Below are 19,315 nucleotides of genomic sequence, written 5' to 3'. Positions count from 1 at the left end.
ACAATTGCTTTAAAGAGATTCTTTGGCAAAACTATTTTATCGTCCATGTAAAAAACTAGGACGTGAATTATGATTCTAAAGTTAATCATTGTTACAAATTTTTAAAATCATAAAATATAATAAAAATAATGTAGCAATCAATTTTAGAAACAAATAAAATAAAAACAGGAAACATTTTTTTTCTGAAACCGAAACAATTTTCCAAATCAATTCAAAGAAATTGATCTTGCACTCAAGCTCATACATTAGACCATTTCTTTGGATTGTTCAGTTTCCAATTGTATGACAAAAAGTACGTACCAAAGTACTTGGTGAGATTGAACGAGACATATGTCCTTTGTAAAGCAACTCTGATATCACTTGTTTGTAAAAAGTATTTGTTACGCCGTTTGACAAACTGCAATATATTTTCTCTAACGATGAGAATGATTGGAGTGAAAACAAAAAGTTGTTTTGAAATCTTCAAAAACTTAAAACAAATTGAAAACAAGCTAGCAATTTTGTAATCAAACCTGAAAACAAAAAATAAAGGCAAAACGTTTTCTAAAACCAAACAGCCTTAAAAAGTATTTATTGGACTAAAAGATATCGTCAGCAGAGTCGTGTGAAAGCAAACATCCATTGAAGATGCCACAGCCCACAGCACTTAAAGATATTTCTACCTTTTTGTCTCAGCTTTCCTATGCTTAATGATGGAGGAATAATGTCAAATGTTTAGGATTACCCTTGTGCAAATTCGCATCATGTTGTAATCAGACAGCGCATTATGCCAGAAATAACCCAGATGGGGAACAAACTGTAACGCGCACGAGTAAAATGTCCGAAGATTTAGCATGCAGAATGAGTTCAAGGTATGAATAAATTCAATCGTTTACATCAATAGCTATTTGCCACACAAAAATAAAGACTTTGTTAAGAACACCTGATTTAAAAAGCTTGACAGTTGCGCCATGGACAAAATTGGCTCAAAACTGATCCATTCCCCCTACACATAAGAAATATATGCCCATATCCCACCATCTCTAAATAATAGCCAATCTATACCTCACTGTACAGGAATTTCTGAAGAAATGCAAACTTTGGAGTCTGCTCCCCCACTGATAACACTGTCACTTTTCCACCAGTCAGCAGACAGTACCTGAGTTGAACAAATGACAATTCTTTTAATTGCAATTTTGGTTCTTCTGGGGCATAAAACAACTATGTGCGAGAGGTTTTTTTTTTTTTTTTCCTCTTTATGCCAAAAACATGGAAACAAAATTTCATACCTTGTCACTGTGTGATTCAATGACTGAAAGAGGCCACTGCAACATTCATGGAGAAAATTATCAGGAAAAAACACAGATGGATATAAAATCACATCAGAAATAATTTTTCTTGTTAGAATAAGGATATGTTACCGCAGTTCTCAGATCCCACAACATAACCTTCCCATCAAAGGATGCAGAAAGTAAATGAAACCAAGATTTATCATGCCATTTGCAAGCTGAAACCCAAGAAGTATGAGAAGCAAACTGAAAAACAGGAGCAGAAGTCCCTGCACAAAAGAAAAATTGCTTTATTTGAGACTAGCATGAGATAGTCTGCAGAGGTGAGCGAAAATGATTATTAGTTTTATTTAACAGACCTGGCTTACGAGGATCCCAGATCCTAAGGACAGGGTCAGAACCACCAGCAGCTATCAGAGCAGAACCTTCGCCACCAATATCAAGGCAGTTGACTACCTTCCCACAGAACTACACAACAAGGACTACCTAATCTTAAATTTTGATTTTTTTTTTTATTGCAATGCTTTTCTACTTCCGATTGCCAAACATAAACATTCTCACCAATAATTATGTATGGAAAATAACTTAAAACAAAAACTGAAGGAAAACATTAAATAGATAAACCAGAAAACATCACATAAATCGTAATGAATCAGATTTATGCCTGCAAAAAAGGTTCCAGTTTTTTCAATATGGTAAGCACTTGAAATTGTATTTTAGATGAAAGAACATTAAAACTTACTCAACATTTCAACATACTAATCCTAAATTAAGCTTAATCATGGGACAAAACCAAGATTCTTCATCACAAGCAAGGTAGTTAAAATCCCGATTTGAATCTTAAAATCTTACGATTTTACGATTTTGGAAGTCTCACCGATTTAAATCGTGGATAAAATCCTAATTGAGTAAAATCCTTGTAAAATCCCGATTTGAATCATAAAACCTCTCAAATTGTGGGATTTTACGATTTCACTTCGATTTTGAAAATTTCTCGCAAAGTCTATTTTGTTGAACCCTATCGTACGCCTCTTTCATATATCTCCTTTTTATGGAATCTAATTTGCCTCTAGCAGCTTTGAACCCTAACATTGTTGTCAACATTCAACAGTCCTCCTAGTGCGTGCAACCTGGTCTGCAACTAAATCTATTCTTGTTGTTCTTGCATCTTTTCTGTTCTGGTCTATTTTTTATTCACGTAAATGCATTACATTCTTATGGAATAAATTATGATTTGTGAGTGCTACGTTGTTTAAGTACTTTTACTTATTTGAAGCTTGTTTCCCTTAATTTATGATATTTTATATGAATAATATGAATTTATATCATATATATGAATTTTATAAAATCTTACGATTTAATTTACGATTTACGATTTTCACTCTCCTTTACGATTTAAAGTAAAATCCCGATTTTAACTACCTTGATCACAAGACAACTTTGGACTTCCCCTCGCCACATAAGCATCATAACCAGCAACCAAGGAAAAATTATTGAAGAACTAGTATGCACAAAATGTAAAGATTAGACAAACTCTGACCTAGAGGAACAAATAATTTCAAAGCCACTAAAACAACGGATTAAGACAAACAGTGCCTTGACATCCATAGCAAGAACAAGAGAAAAAAAAATGATAAGCATGCCCTGATCCAGTTCAAACAGTTAACTGGCAGAGAGCGTCAAATGGTAAGATGAAATAAAGTTTGATCTAAAGACAAAAATGAACACTTCACAAGTGCAAACATTTTAACAAATTGGAAAGAGAGAGCATTAATTTGTCAACTTACTATATCTGTCAAGTTTTTGCCTGTCTCAACATCCCATTTCCTAATAGAATGATCCCATGACGCAGAATAGATTGACTCTCGTTGTGGCCAAACCACAGAAGATACACACTGTGTAAGGCCCACAAGGGTAGTAAAAGCCTCTCCCTATAATACAACAGAGTAATATTAATGAAAACTTAAAGTAGTCCATGAAAACTAAAGAATGATACTAAAAGGAAAAGAAACACAAATTAAGAGGAAAAAACCAGTTACAAAAACTACAAGGTTTAACCATTTTACACGTCTACAATAACATTAAAAGAACTTTGAACTTGTCTTGGAATTAAATAGTAAAATTCTTTATAAAATAGTTTCAAAAACATCTTCCTTCTTAACATACAGCCTCAGTTGCCAGTAACCATGATACTTCACACTCAACCAGTAGAAAATTAACATATCGAAGAAGGAAGTTCACATTTATAATCATCCCCAAATTTCTTTATGCATAAGGATGTTGAGATAAAAAGAGGACTAGAGCACATTATACTCAACAAGCAGGAAATGCGTAACAGCAACATCCTGAACATTATACTATTCCACTTATCAATTACATGTCAGAGAAAGAAGAGTAAAATCCTGTCTCTGGCGAACCCTTAAACAAACTTCTAAATGCAAAATCTTTGGAAGAAACACATTTGTGCCTACACAAATTTCAGTTTCAACAACACAAGAAGATAAACAATAAGGTTTAAGGAACTTGTACAAACTTCTAGTTGAGACTCCTCAATTTGACCTCCAACTTTTCTCTTCTTAGACACTAGATCTTCAGCATTAAAGTCATTGATTTGCCATAGATTGATGGTGCAATCCCAAGAACCTGAACAAACCTATGTATGAGAGACAACAGAAGAAAGTTAATGTTACAAAGCACTATCACTCTACTAAACCGAGAGAAAGATGGTGGAGAAATTAAAAAAAGAAAAGCAAATACAAACCATTTCTCCAGAAGCCTGTGCTGCAACACTCTGTACAGCAGCCTTGTGACCACGCAAGACTTTGTAAGCCCTGACCCTCATAGGATGGTTTACAGGCTCCTCTGTATTGAGCTTTCACACAAACAGAAAGATATAACATAGTAAGCACAAGCACAGCATAAGGAACTATATCAGCAACTTCTTGTAGTTACCTTCCATAGCCTCAGTGTCCGGTCTTTTGAAGCAGTAGCTACTGTAACAGTTTCTGCGCCTGATTACAATACAAATTTTGATAATTAGGAGCAATTCAACTACAGTATTATGCATCTATAATATCATGGAGCAATATGAAACAAAGATTACACAAAAGAAAAGTGCACAAATTTTTGCAGCAAGCTTTCCCCACTAAATTCATGAAATATGCATCAATCACTGCTGATGCACATAAAAGCATAGTCAACAGAGGATACTGCACATATTTAGATTGTGCAATCAACAAAATAAATTTTTTTAAGGAAATTAAAACATTGAAACACTAACTAATGTCATTTAAAGCTTAATCATTTCAATCCTATAAAGGAATGGGAAAAGAAAAAATGTAAATAGTTAATTTAATGGAATAACTTTAAACTTGATAGCCAAGGCAAATCAGCCATAAGCTTTCTTAAACTGTTAGATATAAACCTTATCATTTTCTCATCAGAAATAGATTAAGCATCAACTGAAATTTGACAACTGGCAATAAGAACAGTAAACAAAAACAAAGTAAGCGGCATGTAAGAGAAAATATTTGTCACTATACCTGTTGGATTAATGATACTAACAGAAGAGACAGCATCACTGTGTCCTTCCAATATATGGGAACATAATCCTGCATCTTTCCATACCCTAAAATGTAATTTAACCATAGCAAGGTTCAGCTCAGTGGAAGGAGAAAGTAATAAAATGATAATATCAATCAATTGCAAAATATACCAATAATTCTAGAATAACAAAATTGTACAAGACTATTACCTCCCTAAACCATCATAACATCCTGTCAAAAAGAACCTGCAGAAATAGTAAAACTGTCATGTTTAAATTGTGGGTGAATGACATCCAGGTAAAAAAATCAATCAGCATACTAAAACAACCATAATTATCATACTTTAGCAAGTGAAAGTTACGCAATGTGATGTTTTAAACAAACAAAAAGGATTTACAATAACACCCATTCCCTCCAATGACCAAAAGTTTGAAGAACGTATTCACAAACAGGACTAGGTTGTGTCCTCACTCCTCTGACTACTGCTGTCAACCACAATGCAAATACACCTCATACAGTGAACATATGATAGTGATGATGTATAAACCCTATATTATAAAAAATTTACACCAATCACTCTTGCCAACATCACCAAACATGATTAACAAATTAAAGAAAACCAATAAAAACCAACCACACTAACCTAAATTCAACATTTCAACCTCAGTAAAATCTTCCATAAACAATGGTTAAACAAAAGGAGTTTCTCATACAAATATTGCTGCATTGCTGGTTGCCACTGTGGAGATGCTTAATCACTGGAAATCTTTGAGAAATTTTCCATCAAAATATCTTTAGCCAAACTTTAAGTTAGACCATTTCAGTGCAACAAGTGGCTATTTTTCTCTCTGCTTTAGTCAATTAGTTTGAAATGAGAAGTTAAACTTTTCCAACATCTTTGGGTGTTAATGTGTTATGTGCAACATGTCACATTGTCTTTGTAAACAAAAGAGCAACATGACTGCATATTTTATGCCGCAAAGAACCATACTGCTGAGAGAAAATATTAAGGTATTACAATTTATGTTGAATACATTTAACACATTTGCAAGCTTACCTAGAAGAAGAACCATCAACAGCACTGACCCAGTCATCATGTAAAGAAGGGTCTTCCTCCTTTCGAGGGGCCACAGCCCTTGTGTACTCAATTTCCAAAATCCTTTCCTATAATTGATCATTCAAAACAGTTAGCTATGATCCAATGACATCATAGCGAAAGGTAACAATGGTTTGTTTCCCATGTCAACAAATGAAGAATAAAGGAAATGATCAGTTATCATTCATATACCCAATTCCAATCCCTAAAATTTCAACAATCGCCCATTGAAAAGACAAATCTTGCTTAATTTGAGATTCCTATTGAATTCGCATTAATGCAGAATGTTCATCAAAATCAGTTTTCTATGTTTTGTAGAAAAAATGGTTGAAATGTTGAATATACCATCAACATTGTAATGAATCCAAGTCCAACTGATTCACAGTCAATCAATACAATGCAGTTGTCAGTCAGCAACTTTTGTTACAGTCATATACTAACACAACCTGAACTACCCCATTCTAGCGAACAAGTAAACTTTCACAACCACCACCCTCCAATCCACTGGACCATTGCCTTGGACACTATCACCAATATAACAAGAAAAGCATTTATTTGTTTTATTGATATACATACGACCGTCTCAGGGCACTCTTAACCAAAGTCTAAAAGAAAATACAAAATTAAAACAATTCATTAAGACTCCAGCACACAAATGAAACACTCCTAGCGTACTTATTTAAACATCTAGTTCCCAAGTTAAATTCCCATTCCATGAAACTTCATTCAGAAATGCATTTTCTAAGTCCATAAATAATATCAATTTGCGGTTACACTTTTCACCATACAGATACAATCAATTTTAATTGTTTGAAGATTATTACCGCAGAGATTCCCTTAGCCAGAAGAAACTGCTCGAGCGACATCCGAACGAACTCGCCATCAATCAAAAAATCAAACGGCTCCGGCTTATAATCATCTTATATGAAAAAAAAAATAATAATAACAAAATTAACCAAATTCAATCCATAATTCAAAATTAAGAGCAAATCGCATAACAGTTGTTAGAAAGTGAGAAATGGAAAGTACCGTTGGCTTGAAGGAGAGCGTTGATGAGGGAAGAGAGGCCGAATCTGGTGAGGTCGGCGGGGATGGCAATGGCGGTGGTTGGGACTTTGAAGGGTTCAGCCAACTTGGTCACGAACCGCACTTGGAGCCTCCTCGTGCTACCTTCACCACCCTCTTCGCCCATATTCATCCACCTTCAATTCACACTTTTCTTCTTCTGCTAGGTGAGGTGAAGGTGAAGTGCCAGAGACGAAGACACGAACGAGGAAGAAGAGACTAGGGTTTAACTGTTATGGGTTTTAGTCATTGTTTTGGGGTCTCAAGCACGACGCCGTTTTGATCCAAAGTTCTTCTCTGAGAATAAATATATATTCAGGAAATTACTAGATTGCCATTGCATATTTTCTCTCTATAAAGTATAAACGAGAAGGGTGGACTTTTAATTGTGTCGTTTGTTTTTTAAACTATTTTTAAAAATAGTTTTTATATCAAAAAAATTAAAATTTTGTGTGATTATTGTTAATTTAAAAAAAAATTGTCAATCAAGTTGATCACCGTTTTTTTCATTTTTTTCTTAAATAACAAAAACTATCATTTTTATATAGATCGAGTAAATCTTCAAGAGATCGATCATTATCACTTATTTTTATATGGCTTATATTTACTATTTACATAAAAAAAATTGTTGACGTGAATTTACATTTGAGTGATGGGAAATAAAAATGTTAAATCATACGAAAACTTTAAAATAAAAATGATGTGACTTAATTTATTTAGTTTTTATAATATACGTGACTTAATTTTGATTGAACAGCACTTTTTTTGTGTATGGTTATTTTTTTCAGAGTTAACATTCATTTTTTTTTAATCTATTAGTCAAAATTCGTCCGAAATAAGTTGGAGCACACAGGTTATCCTGTGACAAACAGACACAAAACAAGTTTTAGGCAGAGTTTATGCCTGTTTGATATAATTTTGATTTTTAATTTTTAAAATTACATTTTAAAATAATTTTATAAAATAATTTTTAGAAAAAATAAAAATTATTTGATAAGTTACACCTAAATAGTAATTCTATTTTTTAATTTTAAAAATTAAAATTAAAAATAAAAAATAATTTTAAAACTTATATTAACAAATAATATTTTCTATTTTTTACTTTTAAAAATAAAAAAAAACTCTATTTAAGAAGAGAAACAAACAAATCCTATATATTTAATATTATACAATAAATTATAATTAGACCAATTGCAATAATTATAAAGCGGGGTCCACTTAAATTGGTAGGTTGACGTGGTGGAGACTTTCTTCAATAGATACAAAAGTGGTAAATCTTTTTTAATAAACGTATTCACCAAATTATTAATATTCAAAAGATTCTGATTCGTTCTTCTTCTTTTTATATTAGACGGCATGTTACTGTTACTATGCAAAGTTAGCATTTGCCTAACTTTTCATTCAGGAAACATACAATATAATAGGACAAACTATAGATTAAATTATTTATATTCTTATCATCAAGATCAAGTTTTAAATTAAATGATGATATATGTATATATTGTTTTAAAATCAATATTATATACTTAATTGAGGTTACTTAGAGTTGTTTAGGAAGGGAAATTTTAAAAGAAAAGAGAAGAAAGGTAAATTATTTTATTTTAAATAAATTTATTTATAATTAATATTTTTAAAAATAAAAACTATAAAATAATATATTAACATAAATTGAATATATATTAATCATGTATTTATTATCATAAATTATATATAATTTATTTAATCTAAAATTAAAAATATATCGTCTCTGACAAAAAAAAAAACTCTCTCTCAAATATACCTTAAGATTTAAAAAATTCAATACTTGAGTTCAGTTAACTTTTATATGGAAATAGTTGTCATATAGTTAATATACACCACTTGTTTGAGAAATACTTAGAATCAACATTAAATTTTTTAATATAAAATTTATAACTAAAATTAATTCAAACACACATTTCAATTATGTTTTTAAAATTAATTTTATCAAAATAAATTTCACATTTCTTTAGAACAAAAAGACTAATGGTCATCACCGTGAGCATTGAATAAACAGATTTTGACTTACTTTTAACTTCTTACTAATCAGTGTTTTTAGCGTATTAATTAAGAAATTAAAAATACTAATTTATTATTTAAAATTACCATAATAATGTATTTATTATATTTTCAGAAAAAATTACTTTTGATTGTTTTATTATACTTGTAAGACCTTGGTCAGCATTTACCTATTTTAAAACATGGATCATGCACTTGATAGCTGCATGAAAATGACAGATTCTGTCTTCATAGTAGACTAACATTTCATGACACATAAAGACAACTAGACCACAGTAGGATCAAATGCTCCTTCCTCCCAAGATTTATAAAATCTTGAGATTAGTTTGCAAGAACCAAGTGAAACAGCATAACATATGAATAATTAGAATGGCAAAGGCACATATTATGGTTGTACCATACCCAGTACAAGGGCATGTGATTCCTCTAATGGAGCTTTCACTCTTGTTAGCAAAACAAGGTATCAAAATAACTTTTGTAAACACCAAAGAAAACCATGAGAGGATCGTGAATGCATTTGCAAGTGGAAATGATTTATTATCTCAAATTTCTCTTGTATGGATATCTGATGGATTAGAATCCTCAGAGGAAAGGAAAAGGGCAGGGAAATCATCTGAAGCAGTCTTGAATGTTATGCCACAGAAACTTGAGGAGTTAATTGAATGCATCAATGGATCAGAAAGTGAAAAGATTACATGTGTTCTTGCTGATCAAAGCATTGGATGGGTAATTGATATTGCAGAGAAGAAGGGAATTAGAAGGGCAGCATTCTGTCCAGCATCTGCAGCACAGTTGGTGTTAGGATTGAGCATCCCAAAGTTGATTGATGATGGGATCATTGACAAAGATGGTGAGTTCATACTTCTCTGATCTCAGTAGCTGCAGCATACAATAGAAAATTTGTTTAATTTATTTCTGCTTTCTTTCACATTGCAATACAGAATTGGACTCCTGGTCAAACACCCTTCTATTCCTACAAACCTAACCACTTCAACTGAGATTGGAGCATTGAATGTTTGTTTTCGAATGTACAAAATTGGCTTAACAAGTTTTTGATACATAATAGATTTTATTGCTTCTTTTTGTTCCTTTAGTTTGATCTGTGTACAATTTTGGTTCTCTTAATTTTTTTTCAAGTCAATTAAGTCTTTAAACTTATAAGATTAAGCAGATTTAGTCCCTGCATTGATTTTGTGAGTTATTAGTTTTGGTCCAAATAATTGGGAGAAAGACTAGAGATCAGGATTTGAAGGAAAATTTTTAATTTTTATTTTGGCTGAAATTTTTTATTTTGATTCGTAAGTTTTAAGTAAAATAAAGAATAAAATAATTTAATTGTTTCAATTTATAAAGATTTTGAGTTAAAAATGAGAATTTGAAGGTTTTTAGTAGAAAAAAATTGACAAATTGAATCAAATTTGCTTAATTGTAAAAGTAGAAAGACTTGATTAGCTTTAAGAAGAATAAAACAAAAATATCACATAACTTTAACTACAAGATACAGAAGTGTAATTAACTCGGCAACATAAGACTTTGATGAGCAAACAAGTAGTAAATCCAAGAACTACAAAACCTGTGGTGACATTTTTAAAATATATCATTCTACTTGAAAAGTAAAAAGATATCCGTATGATTTTCTAGTTCTTTCCTGAGACAATCTTAGACACTTACAAACACATTTGTCAGGTTCAATGCCTCCTTATATTCAGCCATTGCTGCATCAATGCTATAATGTTGGCCACTAATCAATCAATAAAAATCTTAGCATATTAGGTTATTGTACTTATAAACTTCCCAGATTAACGTTATATAAACGACAAATTACCATTCCTTAGCATAAGACTTTTCTCATTACTCCAAAAAAATGGAACTAAAATCAAGATAGGTGTTACTAGTTAGTTATAAGGAATGCTTCCAAGATACTCTTTTAAACATATTATTTTACACACCTTTTATAATTGGTCAATTTTTTCAAACATGATCAATTTACGAAATGCTTTAAACTTTAAAAAAAAACTGACCAATCACGGAGTATGTTGAAAATGTATTCAAAAGTGTATTGCTAACATTTCTTATTAGCTATTTATTTCTTACTCAACATTTAAATGATACAGGAACTCCACTGGAAAAACAGGTCATTCAGCTATCGTCCACAATGCCTAGTGTAAGTACAGAACACCTTGTGTGGGTTTGTGTGGGGAACAAGACTACTCAGAAGCGTATTTTTCAACTTATGATGAAAAACATAAAGTCTATTCAGAAAAATGAGTGGCTATTTTGCAATTCAACTTATGAACTTGAGCCTGCAGCATGTTCTATGGCCCCAGAAATCAAACCTATAGGACCACTTCTATCAAGCAATAAACTTGGCTACTCTTCAGGAAACTTCTGGCTTCAAGACCTCACTTGTTTGAATTGGCTAGATCAACAATCACCAAGTTCAGTAATATATGTCGCATTTGGAAGCTTTACAACTTTCAGTCCTACCCAGTTTCAAGAACTTTGTTTGGGCCTTGAACTTTCAAATAGACCTTTCTTGTGGGTTGTGCAGCCTGAGATCACAGAAGGGTCAAAGAATGCATATCCAAAAGGATTTGTAGAAAGGGTAGCTGAACGTGGTAGAATGGTGGGTTGGGCACCACAACAAAAAATTTTGAGCCATTCTTCAGTTGCTTGCTTCTTAAGTCACTGTGGTTGGAACTCGACAGTGGAAAGTGTCAGCAATGGGATCCCAATATTGTGTTGGCCTTACTTTGCTGATCAGTTCTTAAATAGGAGTTATATCTGTGATGTTTGGAAGGTTGGACTGGGGTTTGAAAGAAACGGGAGTGGCATAGTCACACGTGGTGAAATCAGAAGCAAAATTGAGCAACTTTTGAATGATGAACAATTGAAAGCAAGGGCTAAGGATCTCAAGGAGAAGGTTCAAATTGGCACTGGACAAGGTGGTTTGTCAAACAACAATCTAGACAGTTTCATCAGGTGGATAAAAACATAGATTTTTGAAAGTATTTGCTACATTTTGTTTAACAATACTGTCAGATTCTTTCTTTTTTCCCCTTGTGTGTTTCTGTGGGTATGTTTTCCTTTCTATACTGACTTCCTCTGTTTTCTTTGTTCACTTGTATTATAATAATAAAAATCCCAAACATATCAATCATCATGCAGATGCCATAATTTTTAACCTTGAATTCATCTAGCATATGAGTAAGTCCACTATAGTCTACATCATGACATGTAAGGGATACTCTAACTTATGTTCCAACCACTAGAGCTTCCTGCCACTGCTGAATAGTAATAAGTCTAAAGTGAAAAGCTGTGAAGATAAGAAGCATCTGTATGTGTGTTTATTGCTCTGTCACTTTGCAGCCTTGGCTTTCATATAGTTTCGGCCTTTGCTTTTAGAAGTTTCTCTCTTCTAATATATAATGAGAAAAGGATATAAGCAAAACAGCGTTGCCAAATAGGTCAATCCTAATAACCCATATGGGTTAGGCTTAAAAGCCACAAGACTAAAAGACATAATATAAAAAGTTCATTGGGCCACAAAACTCTCAAGACCAAAACTTGTTAGGGTTAACCCATGGGTTAGCTCACAATTTCTTTTTGTCATGATTAGTTAACTTTTAAAAAACATCAATTTGATGAAATTTTCAAATGGAATAGTCCCATCCCGTCCGCCACCATTAAAAAGAAAATTTCACATATACACAACAATATAAAATTAAAAACCAAAATCACAACCTTCCCTTGCAAATGTGAATTTATATATAGATTTTTTATCATGAGTGTTTAGTTTCTTTTGTTTATTTGTTACACAGTGTTGTAAAATTCTTGTTATGTAGTAAATCTTTTTTATTGTTATTTAGCTTTGTGTTTATGTGATTATTCAGCATTATTGATTGTAAATGTCATTGGATAGTTTAATCTATAATCCTTCAACAAATATCTTATATATACACAAAACATACAAAGGAAGATAAAGAGAACCAATCTTAAAATATTTTCTTCATAAATAATAAAGAATATACAAAAGCATGAATTCAAGTCCTCATATAGATTTTTAAAAAATCACTCAGAGATATAAACACCACTAAATCAACCAAGCTAACACACCCCTGGCCTCTATGAGTAAGTGATTCTCTTTTTCTTGTGAGGAATAAAGGCATTTGGTGCGGGAGGGACCACACAATGTTGGTTACATCCTTGCTTGGTGTTTCTTTTCTACCCAGAGACACTGTGATTTCCATTACAGCATTGTTGGAAGATGATGGATAGAGTGTCCCTGATGATAGTTACTCCACTGCACCACTTGTCTAGTTTATCAGTTAACACCTTAGTGACCACACTCATCTCTCACCACATTCCTGCCCCTCATAATAAGCCATAACAACTTTCCCTCTTGTCTTCATCACTGGACATTCATCATCAACCACTGTGCCCTCCTTTGTTTCATTCTAGTGAAATTATGAATGGAGAGAAACAAGAAAAAATATATATTTTTAATGTTTTGTTCAAGAGGAAAATGGGAAAAAATAATAAAATTGTTCGTACACTTTTCTAATCATTATTATAGTTAAAGAATGTATAATTATTTTTCACTCAATCTGGTAAGAAAAAAAATATTCATTTCTTTTTCTCATTTTAGTCTTCACCTAAATAAGAGAAAATAAATATGTTTCCATTTATTTTCTCTTATTTGTATTTTCTTTTGGCTTCCAAACAAAGAAGCATTCCTTCATCTTCAACACTTTCAACTTTACAGAGGCTACTCTACGAGCTTTTACAATCACCTCTAATGCTTTGGATAGAAATTAATATAGAGTGGCAAAAGATCAATTTTCTAGATTTTCCTGTATATTTTGTTAATGCAATGACAAAAAGGGTGTAGAGTGCATGCATGATTTGAATGTTACTTGTTTGTCCACGAGTCTTTTGTTTTGTAGCAATTTAATCTACCACCTTATTACAAGGACTTGCTGGTGTCGTACGACACCACACAGACAGAGCATGCAGAAAAGTGTTATATCAAACATAACTTGGTTAAATGAAACAAGGTACAGAGCAAAGTATCAGTACAACATATAATGACCACAGGAATAGGTAACACAAGCAAGCTAAAATAAAACATTATGTATCAGAGTAGCATAACAGTAAAAATAAAGATAAATATTAATTAATATTTTAAACATTAATTAAGAAATTCTTAAACTTTTTTTAAAGAGCTTAACCGATACTCTTAAAATGACCCAAAAGTGAAAAAAACCACAAGCAAGAAAATGGAGCCTGAAACGTAAAATGCTGAGTGTAAAGAAGTGAAATCCTAATTCATTCAAGGCAAAACCATTCCCTTGGCTACATCCACTACCATTTTCATCTCCAAGAAAAATATATTATCAATAAATCTTAGTGCCTAAGCGCTCTTCACGATTATTATGTTAGATTTGAATCCTTTTGTTAATTTTAATCTTGTTATAAGGGGGGAGATTTTGAACCATTGTCGCTCAATTGAGATAAAAACTTCTGAATACTTGTTTTTGTTGTTTTGCCATGATTTTAATTCCGTTGTTCTGCTTTTGTTTTATGTTTTCCCTTCGTTTGTTCTCGTTCCTTCAAAATCTAGAGTTCCTTTAATCTTAATAGTATCTAATTAATTTGATTCAATAGTCTAATATACGCTAACATCAATTTTTGTGAGTAATATATTACTTCTCCAAACTAATAAACTTGCTGGTAAAAAATATGTAAATGCAAGAAATTGTTTACAGATAAGTGATTATATTGTTAATTACTACTCATTTGAAGCATTTAATGCAACCCAATAGATACATCAAGGTCCCCATGGCACTACAAAATCCCAATCCCAAGCATTTTATGAAGTGTTGCCTTGCCTTTGGTATACATGACAAAACAAATTTGGAATACTTGTACATGATGACCAAATTGACTCAACATTTAAAAATAAATATTTTTTTTATAAACTTTAAAATAAAATTACTTGCATATTTAAACTTGTGTATGGTAGAATTATGAAACCATATGATTTGGTTAGAATTTTGTTATATTCACATTATATTTTATATTTAATCAGTACTTCCTAATTTGATAATCGTTGGGTTAATTTTATTTATACCCAAAATTATAAATTTTAATTTTTTATTAAATAATAATAAAAAGTTGTCTTGCTGAATAGTATATGTTCTTTCATTCTTAAAAAAAAATCTTATATATAAGTTTTGAACTAGATCTAGTTTAAAATTACCAAAATCCACCTTAATGCACAATTGTAAATCAAAATGTTAAAAACTATGATAACTGTACATCTGATAAATAAAATGTTTAAAAAATTTCATAAAGAAATAGGCATATTTCAATTACTTAAGAATATGGTTTAGGACTTTTTTTTATTTATTTATGATCAGCTGTATTTAAAAGAAAAAAAGAATTCAGAGCATGATAATATAGAGGAAGTTAATTCGGCATAAATCAACTGTTATTCATTCCTAATATTAAAGTATTTATTTTATTTTTTTATTAATTTTTATTCTTTTCAAATATCATCTAATAATCTTAAATTAACCTATAAACTTTTTAACATAAACGTTTGAAGAATTTATCAACGATCACATTCAAGAGTCCGAGTTTCTCTCCATAAATTAATAATGGCAAATAAAAAATCTCACAAGTAGCCAACCCAAAATAAGAAATAGGAAGAAGAAAAAGACACATTCAAGATAAAGTTAATTAAACTTTGCATAAGCTCAAATGTTGATTCTTCAATCTTTTTTAATGCAATTTGTCATTTAGCTTTTGAATTGTAGCGATGCATTCTACATCATTTTCCATCCAAGTCCTCTTCTCCCATCTCACCGCGTTTTTCTCAAGGGTTTATCTGAGAAAAAAATAACAAGTAAAATAAAATTCTTGCCAAAGAGGGATAAAATATAGGACAAAACAACATGTAGTTAAAATTCATTTAATATTGTTTTCCAAATAACAAAACAGCAAATGTGTCAGTGAAAGAAACAACAAAAACTACAAAAGAGAAAACATAGATATATAGGACAAAAGTACATTGTGAAAATAGAAAACCCACATGATGTTTGAAACCTTTTTGGGTTTAATTAGTTGAGGTTTGGGGGCAGAATTGAAAGTGGGCTGGGAAATTACACACACATGGTGATCCCCATACAGAGAAACAACCCTTAAATCTTGGCTTTTGCACATGGCTTCATTGACCCCTTCACTGAACATGTCAAGATCATGACAACCACAGCATGTTCATAATAGCCCAGGAATGAGGGCCTTCCTGTCCATATCACTCAGATATTTATCACCATGCCACCCATTCTTTGCAGTGACTGTCTGTGTCTAACTTGCTTCTGTTCTGTGCATACCTTTCATTTTAGACACCTTCTTTACAATTTCTTTCCACTGTGGTCACATATCACATTATTTTTTCAAACTTGAAAGGGTTTAAGATTAATTTCTGCTTACACTCCATGATTCTCTTAATATAAATTTTTTTTGCACACTATAAGATACAAATTTAGAACTTTCTGAAGATTATAAATTAATTCAGAATAATTATGCATTAGTTTGATCACGTATTAGATTATTTTATAATATTGTCTTATTATAAAATCTTTAAATTTAAATTAAATATTTTTTTTATTTTACATGTTTCTTCATTTTAAAATAGCTAAATAATCTGACTCCTGCTGTGGCATGCACCAGCCCATGCTCTTAAATGAACATCACTGAAGGTAGCCACATAATAGAGTTGCACGGATGGTTGTCTAGAAGTCTCTTTTGTGACAATTGCTTAGCACCTGATGACAAATATGTTAGGATTTAATTCAACTTTGAAAATTCAAATTGATTACCCCATGCTACACTGAAAAAAGTCGATGACCCATATATCTAATTATATAAGTTTTTACAGTTATTAACAAAGTTTACAGTCACTAGCTACCAAGATTAATTTTTATTTTCGCTGATCTCTTTGTAAAATTTATAAAAACAAAAAAGGTGAAAATTTTATAATTCAAAATGAAAAATATAACCTTTTTTTAAAACCAATCCATCCTTTACTTTTCTAGTTATGATTCATGGAAATCGAACAGTGCAAATATCAATGTTACTGGGCTACTAGCTGCTGAAAGAAAGCGAGACTCGTACTTGAATCAATTATTTTTATCAACTATCTGCTTTTCAATAGCGTTTATAAGTTTAAATTTAAAATTTCAATTTAATAAACATTCATTAAAATTATTATATATTTACTAAAACAATTTTTAGTATAAATTTATTAATTTTAAGTAAAAAAATCCATAAAAAATAAACATTTTTTCTATTAAACAAATTAAAAAACATGTACTTAAACTGGGTTTTGTGAAGCGCTTACCAATTTCTCATTTTTTATTTTGGGATGATAGAAGATTGAAGAATGCACCATCCAATGCCAATAGCAATGCTAAGGAAACCAAAACAAATAAAAATGGCTACATGCATTCGATTTTCTTTACAAATTTCCAACCTTTCCTTCTCCATTTCTCCATTCCACTTTCTCTTCTACTCAAATTCCTAACCAAATCTAATAAAAATCATAAAAGGAAAAACAACTACAACAAAGGTCTTCTCTCTTTTTTTCTTCATTAATCAAAGGATAAAACATTTAAAGAAAAAGGAAGCATAAAAGAGACAGAGAGTGAAGTGAAGCTATAACAACACAACATTATCATCCTCAGTGTTGTTCCCATAATACTCTATGAGCTTCTGCAAAACCACGACACGGGTCCTAAGCAAAACGATGTAATCAGCAGTTTCCTTGAACAATTGATCAGGTTTCACTGTGTTTCCATTGTGGGTAGGTATTAGGCTCTTAAGTGCTTGAAGCTTTTGTGAGAGCTTGGACTTGCACTTTCCCTCTATGGGTTTGAAGCTTCTATGAGCCATGAAGCCAAATTTTGATGGGGTAGGAGCGTTTCTTTTTTGTGGTTGATGTTGTTTTCTTCTTCTTCTTGTGGCTCTTCTGACACAGAGTTTGTAACTGTGTTTTGTGTTTGTGCTCATGGCCACCGAACCCAAAGAACCTTAACAGAGTAGAGAGAGGAAGCCAAGTGGGTGGGTTTGATGTTGTTCTGTTTTTGGAGTTGAAGTGTGATACGATAATGGGGGGTTTGTGGCTTTAAGTAATAAGTCATATAGAGATTGCCACTTGATGATTTTGGTTACTACGGAAATGCCACTGCCTTTTTTATATTAAAAAAATTAATTTTTTAATCAAATTGTTGAGATAATATTTACCAAAAGAAAAAGGTATATGGGTAATCATGCGGATATGATTTTGATAAGTATTGAAAAAAAATTCCACTTTTTTAACATCTAATATTTTGAACAATTGGTTTTTCATTTTAATAAGGTGGACATGTGGTATAAAATAAAATAAAAAAATTGTATTCAAATAATATATTTGACATATTTGCTTATATATTAGGTATAAGGTTTTTTTTTTATAATTACATCATTTTATTTAATAATATAATTATATATAACAACGAATTTAATGTACAATTCACTATCAAATCCTTTAAAATTCACTACTTATATTTTTTTAGCATTAAAAACATTAACTTAATAAATGATTAATCATAAGCAGTTAGATTATATTGGAAATTATCAATTTTTTTAAAATTCTTTTGACACAAGACTAATTTAAATTAAGGTATTCAAACTGTGCTTCTCTACAGTGCTTTCTTGTAAGCTTGGGCTTGGGTATTCGGGTTAATTTTACATATGTAAAATGTGAGGAATCTGTATATAAATATTCTTAGAATATTAACATCATGTATCAACATTTCCTAATAATTTTAGCGGAAAGATCAATTCTTAATTTGATATGTTATTCTTGACATTTGTTATCACACCATTTCTAATTGATTCAAAAGAAGTGGGTTCATTGTTGTCATAGACAAAGGACAAATGATTATTTTAAATTATACATTATAGTTAAATGTGTGTCTTAAAATCTTTGCGATTGATAGGCAAACAAGAAATAACTAGATAAATGCAAAAGATGGCAGGAAACATTTAAATGTGTTTTCCAGTAAGATATATTTTTAAAATGTATATAAAAAATAATAATAATATACAATATTAAATTTAATATTAACTTTTAATAACTTGAATAATGAAATTCTTGTCAAATTAGTGTCTCAAAAGACTTACACATTTTTCATTCAAGATACTCTTTTAGAAAATTTTAAGTAAATGAGGTGAAAACTCCAATATTCTAATACAAT

The 19,315-nt window shown here is 31.2% G+C and overlaps 3 protein-coding genes across 4 annotated transcripts; 1 reads left to right on the top strand and 2 right to left on the bottom strand.

Annotated features, from left to right (window-relative positions):
- Positions 1-895: 895 nt before the first annotated feature.
- LOC113867823 (ribosome biogenesis protein WDR12 homolog) lies at positions 896-7,231 on the bottom strand. 2 transcript variants are annotated; one of them, XM_027503314.1, is made up of 13 exons: positions 6,939-7,231; positions 6,734-6,831; positions 5,871-5,977; positions 5,023-5,058; positions 4,811-4,896; positions 4,221-4,279; positions 4,030-4,140; positions 3,802-3,921; positions 3,056-3,199; positions 1,628-1,736; positions 1,401-1,537; positions 1,269-1,304; positions 896-1,138 (listed from the first exon to the last, which is right to left on the bottom strand). In XM_027503314.1, the coding sequence occupies exons 1-13, from the start codon at positions 7,105-7,107 to the stop codon at positions 1,046-1,048; spliced, it is 1,305 nt and encodes a 434-aa protein (XP_027359115.1). In that variant the 5' UTR covers positions 7,108-7,231; the 3' UTR covers positions 896-1,045. The 2 variants fall into 2 exon arrangements, with proteins under 2 accessions (XP_027359115.1, XP_027359116.1); XM_027503315.1 differs by having other exon boundaries at positions 6,734-6,828.
- A 2,149-nt stretch (positions 7,232-9,380) lies between these two features.
- LOC113867645 (UDP-glycosyltransferase 83A1-like) lies at positions 9,381-12,009 on the top strand. Its single transcript, XM_027503057.1, has 2 exons — positions 9,381-9,861; positions 11,126-12,009. The coding sequence occupies exons 1-2, from the start codon at positions 9,381-9,383 to the stop codon at positions 12,007-12,009; spliced, it is 1,365 nt and encodes a 454-aa protein (XP_027358858.1).
- A 5,723-nt stretch (positions 12,010-17,732) lies between these two features.
- On the bottom strand, positions 17,733-18,160 carry LOC113868107. Its single transcript, XM_027503673.1, has one exon. It carries the CDS (start codon positions 18,084-18,086, stop codon positions 17,733-17,735), a length of 354 nt encoding a protein of 117 aa, XP_027359474.1. The 5' UTR covers positions 18,087-18,160.
- Between the last annotated feature and the right edge of the window lie 1,155 nt (positions 18,161-19,315).

The sequence above is a fragment of the Abrus precatorius genome, unplaced genomic scaffold, assembly GCF_003935025.1.
Source record: "Abrus precatorius isolate BTA unplaced genomic scaffold, Abrus_2018 Scaffold5, whole genome shotgun sequence".
NCBI lineage: Eukaryota > Viridiplantae > Streptophyta > Magnoliopsida > Fabales > Fabaceae > Abrus > Abrus precatorius.
Note: the sequence above shows the minus strand (reverse complement) of the source record. Positions and strands in the feature narration are given on the sequence as shown.

Excerpts from the sequence above, each read along its gene's own strand:
- LOC113867823 (XM_027503314.1), bottom strand. The coding sequence starts at position 7,107 with ATGAATATGGGCGAAGAGGGTGGTGAAGGTAGCACGAGGAGGCTCCAA. Across the intron at positions 5,978-6,733 it reads TGGCTAAGGGAATCTCTGCG|GAAAGGATTTTGGAAATTGA; the intron begins GTAATAATCTTC and ends GATCAATTATAG. Across the intron at positions 1,305-1,400 it reads TGTGGGATCTGAGAACTGCG|TGGCCTCTTTCAGTCATTGA; the intron begins GTAACATATCCT and ends TGAATGTTGCAG.
- LOC113867645 (XM_027503057.1), top strand. The coding sequence starts at position 9,381 with ATGGCAAAGGCACATATTATGGTTGTACCATACCCAGTACAAGGGCAT. Across the intron at positions 9,862-11,125 it reads TGGGATCATTGACAAAGATG|GAACTCCACTGGAAAAACAG; the intron begins GTGAGTTCATAC and ends TAAATGATACAG.
- LOC113868107 (XM_027503673.1), bottom strand. The coding sequence starts at position 18,086 with ATGAGCACAAACACAAAACACAGTTACAAACTCTGTGTCAGAAGAGCC.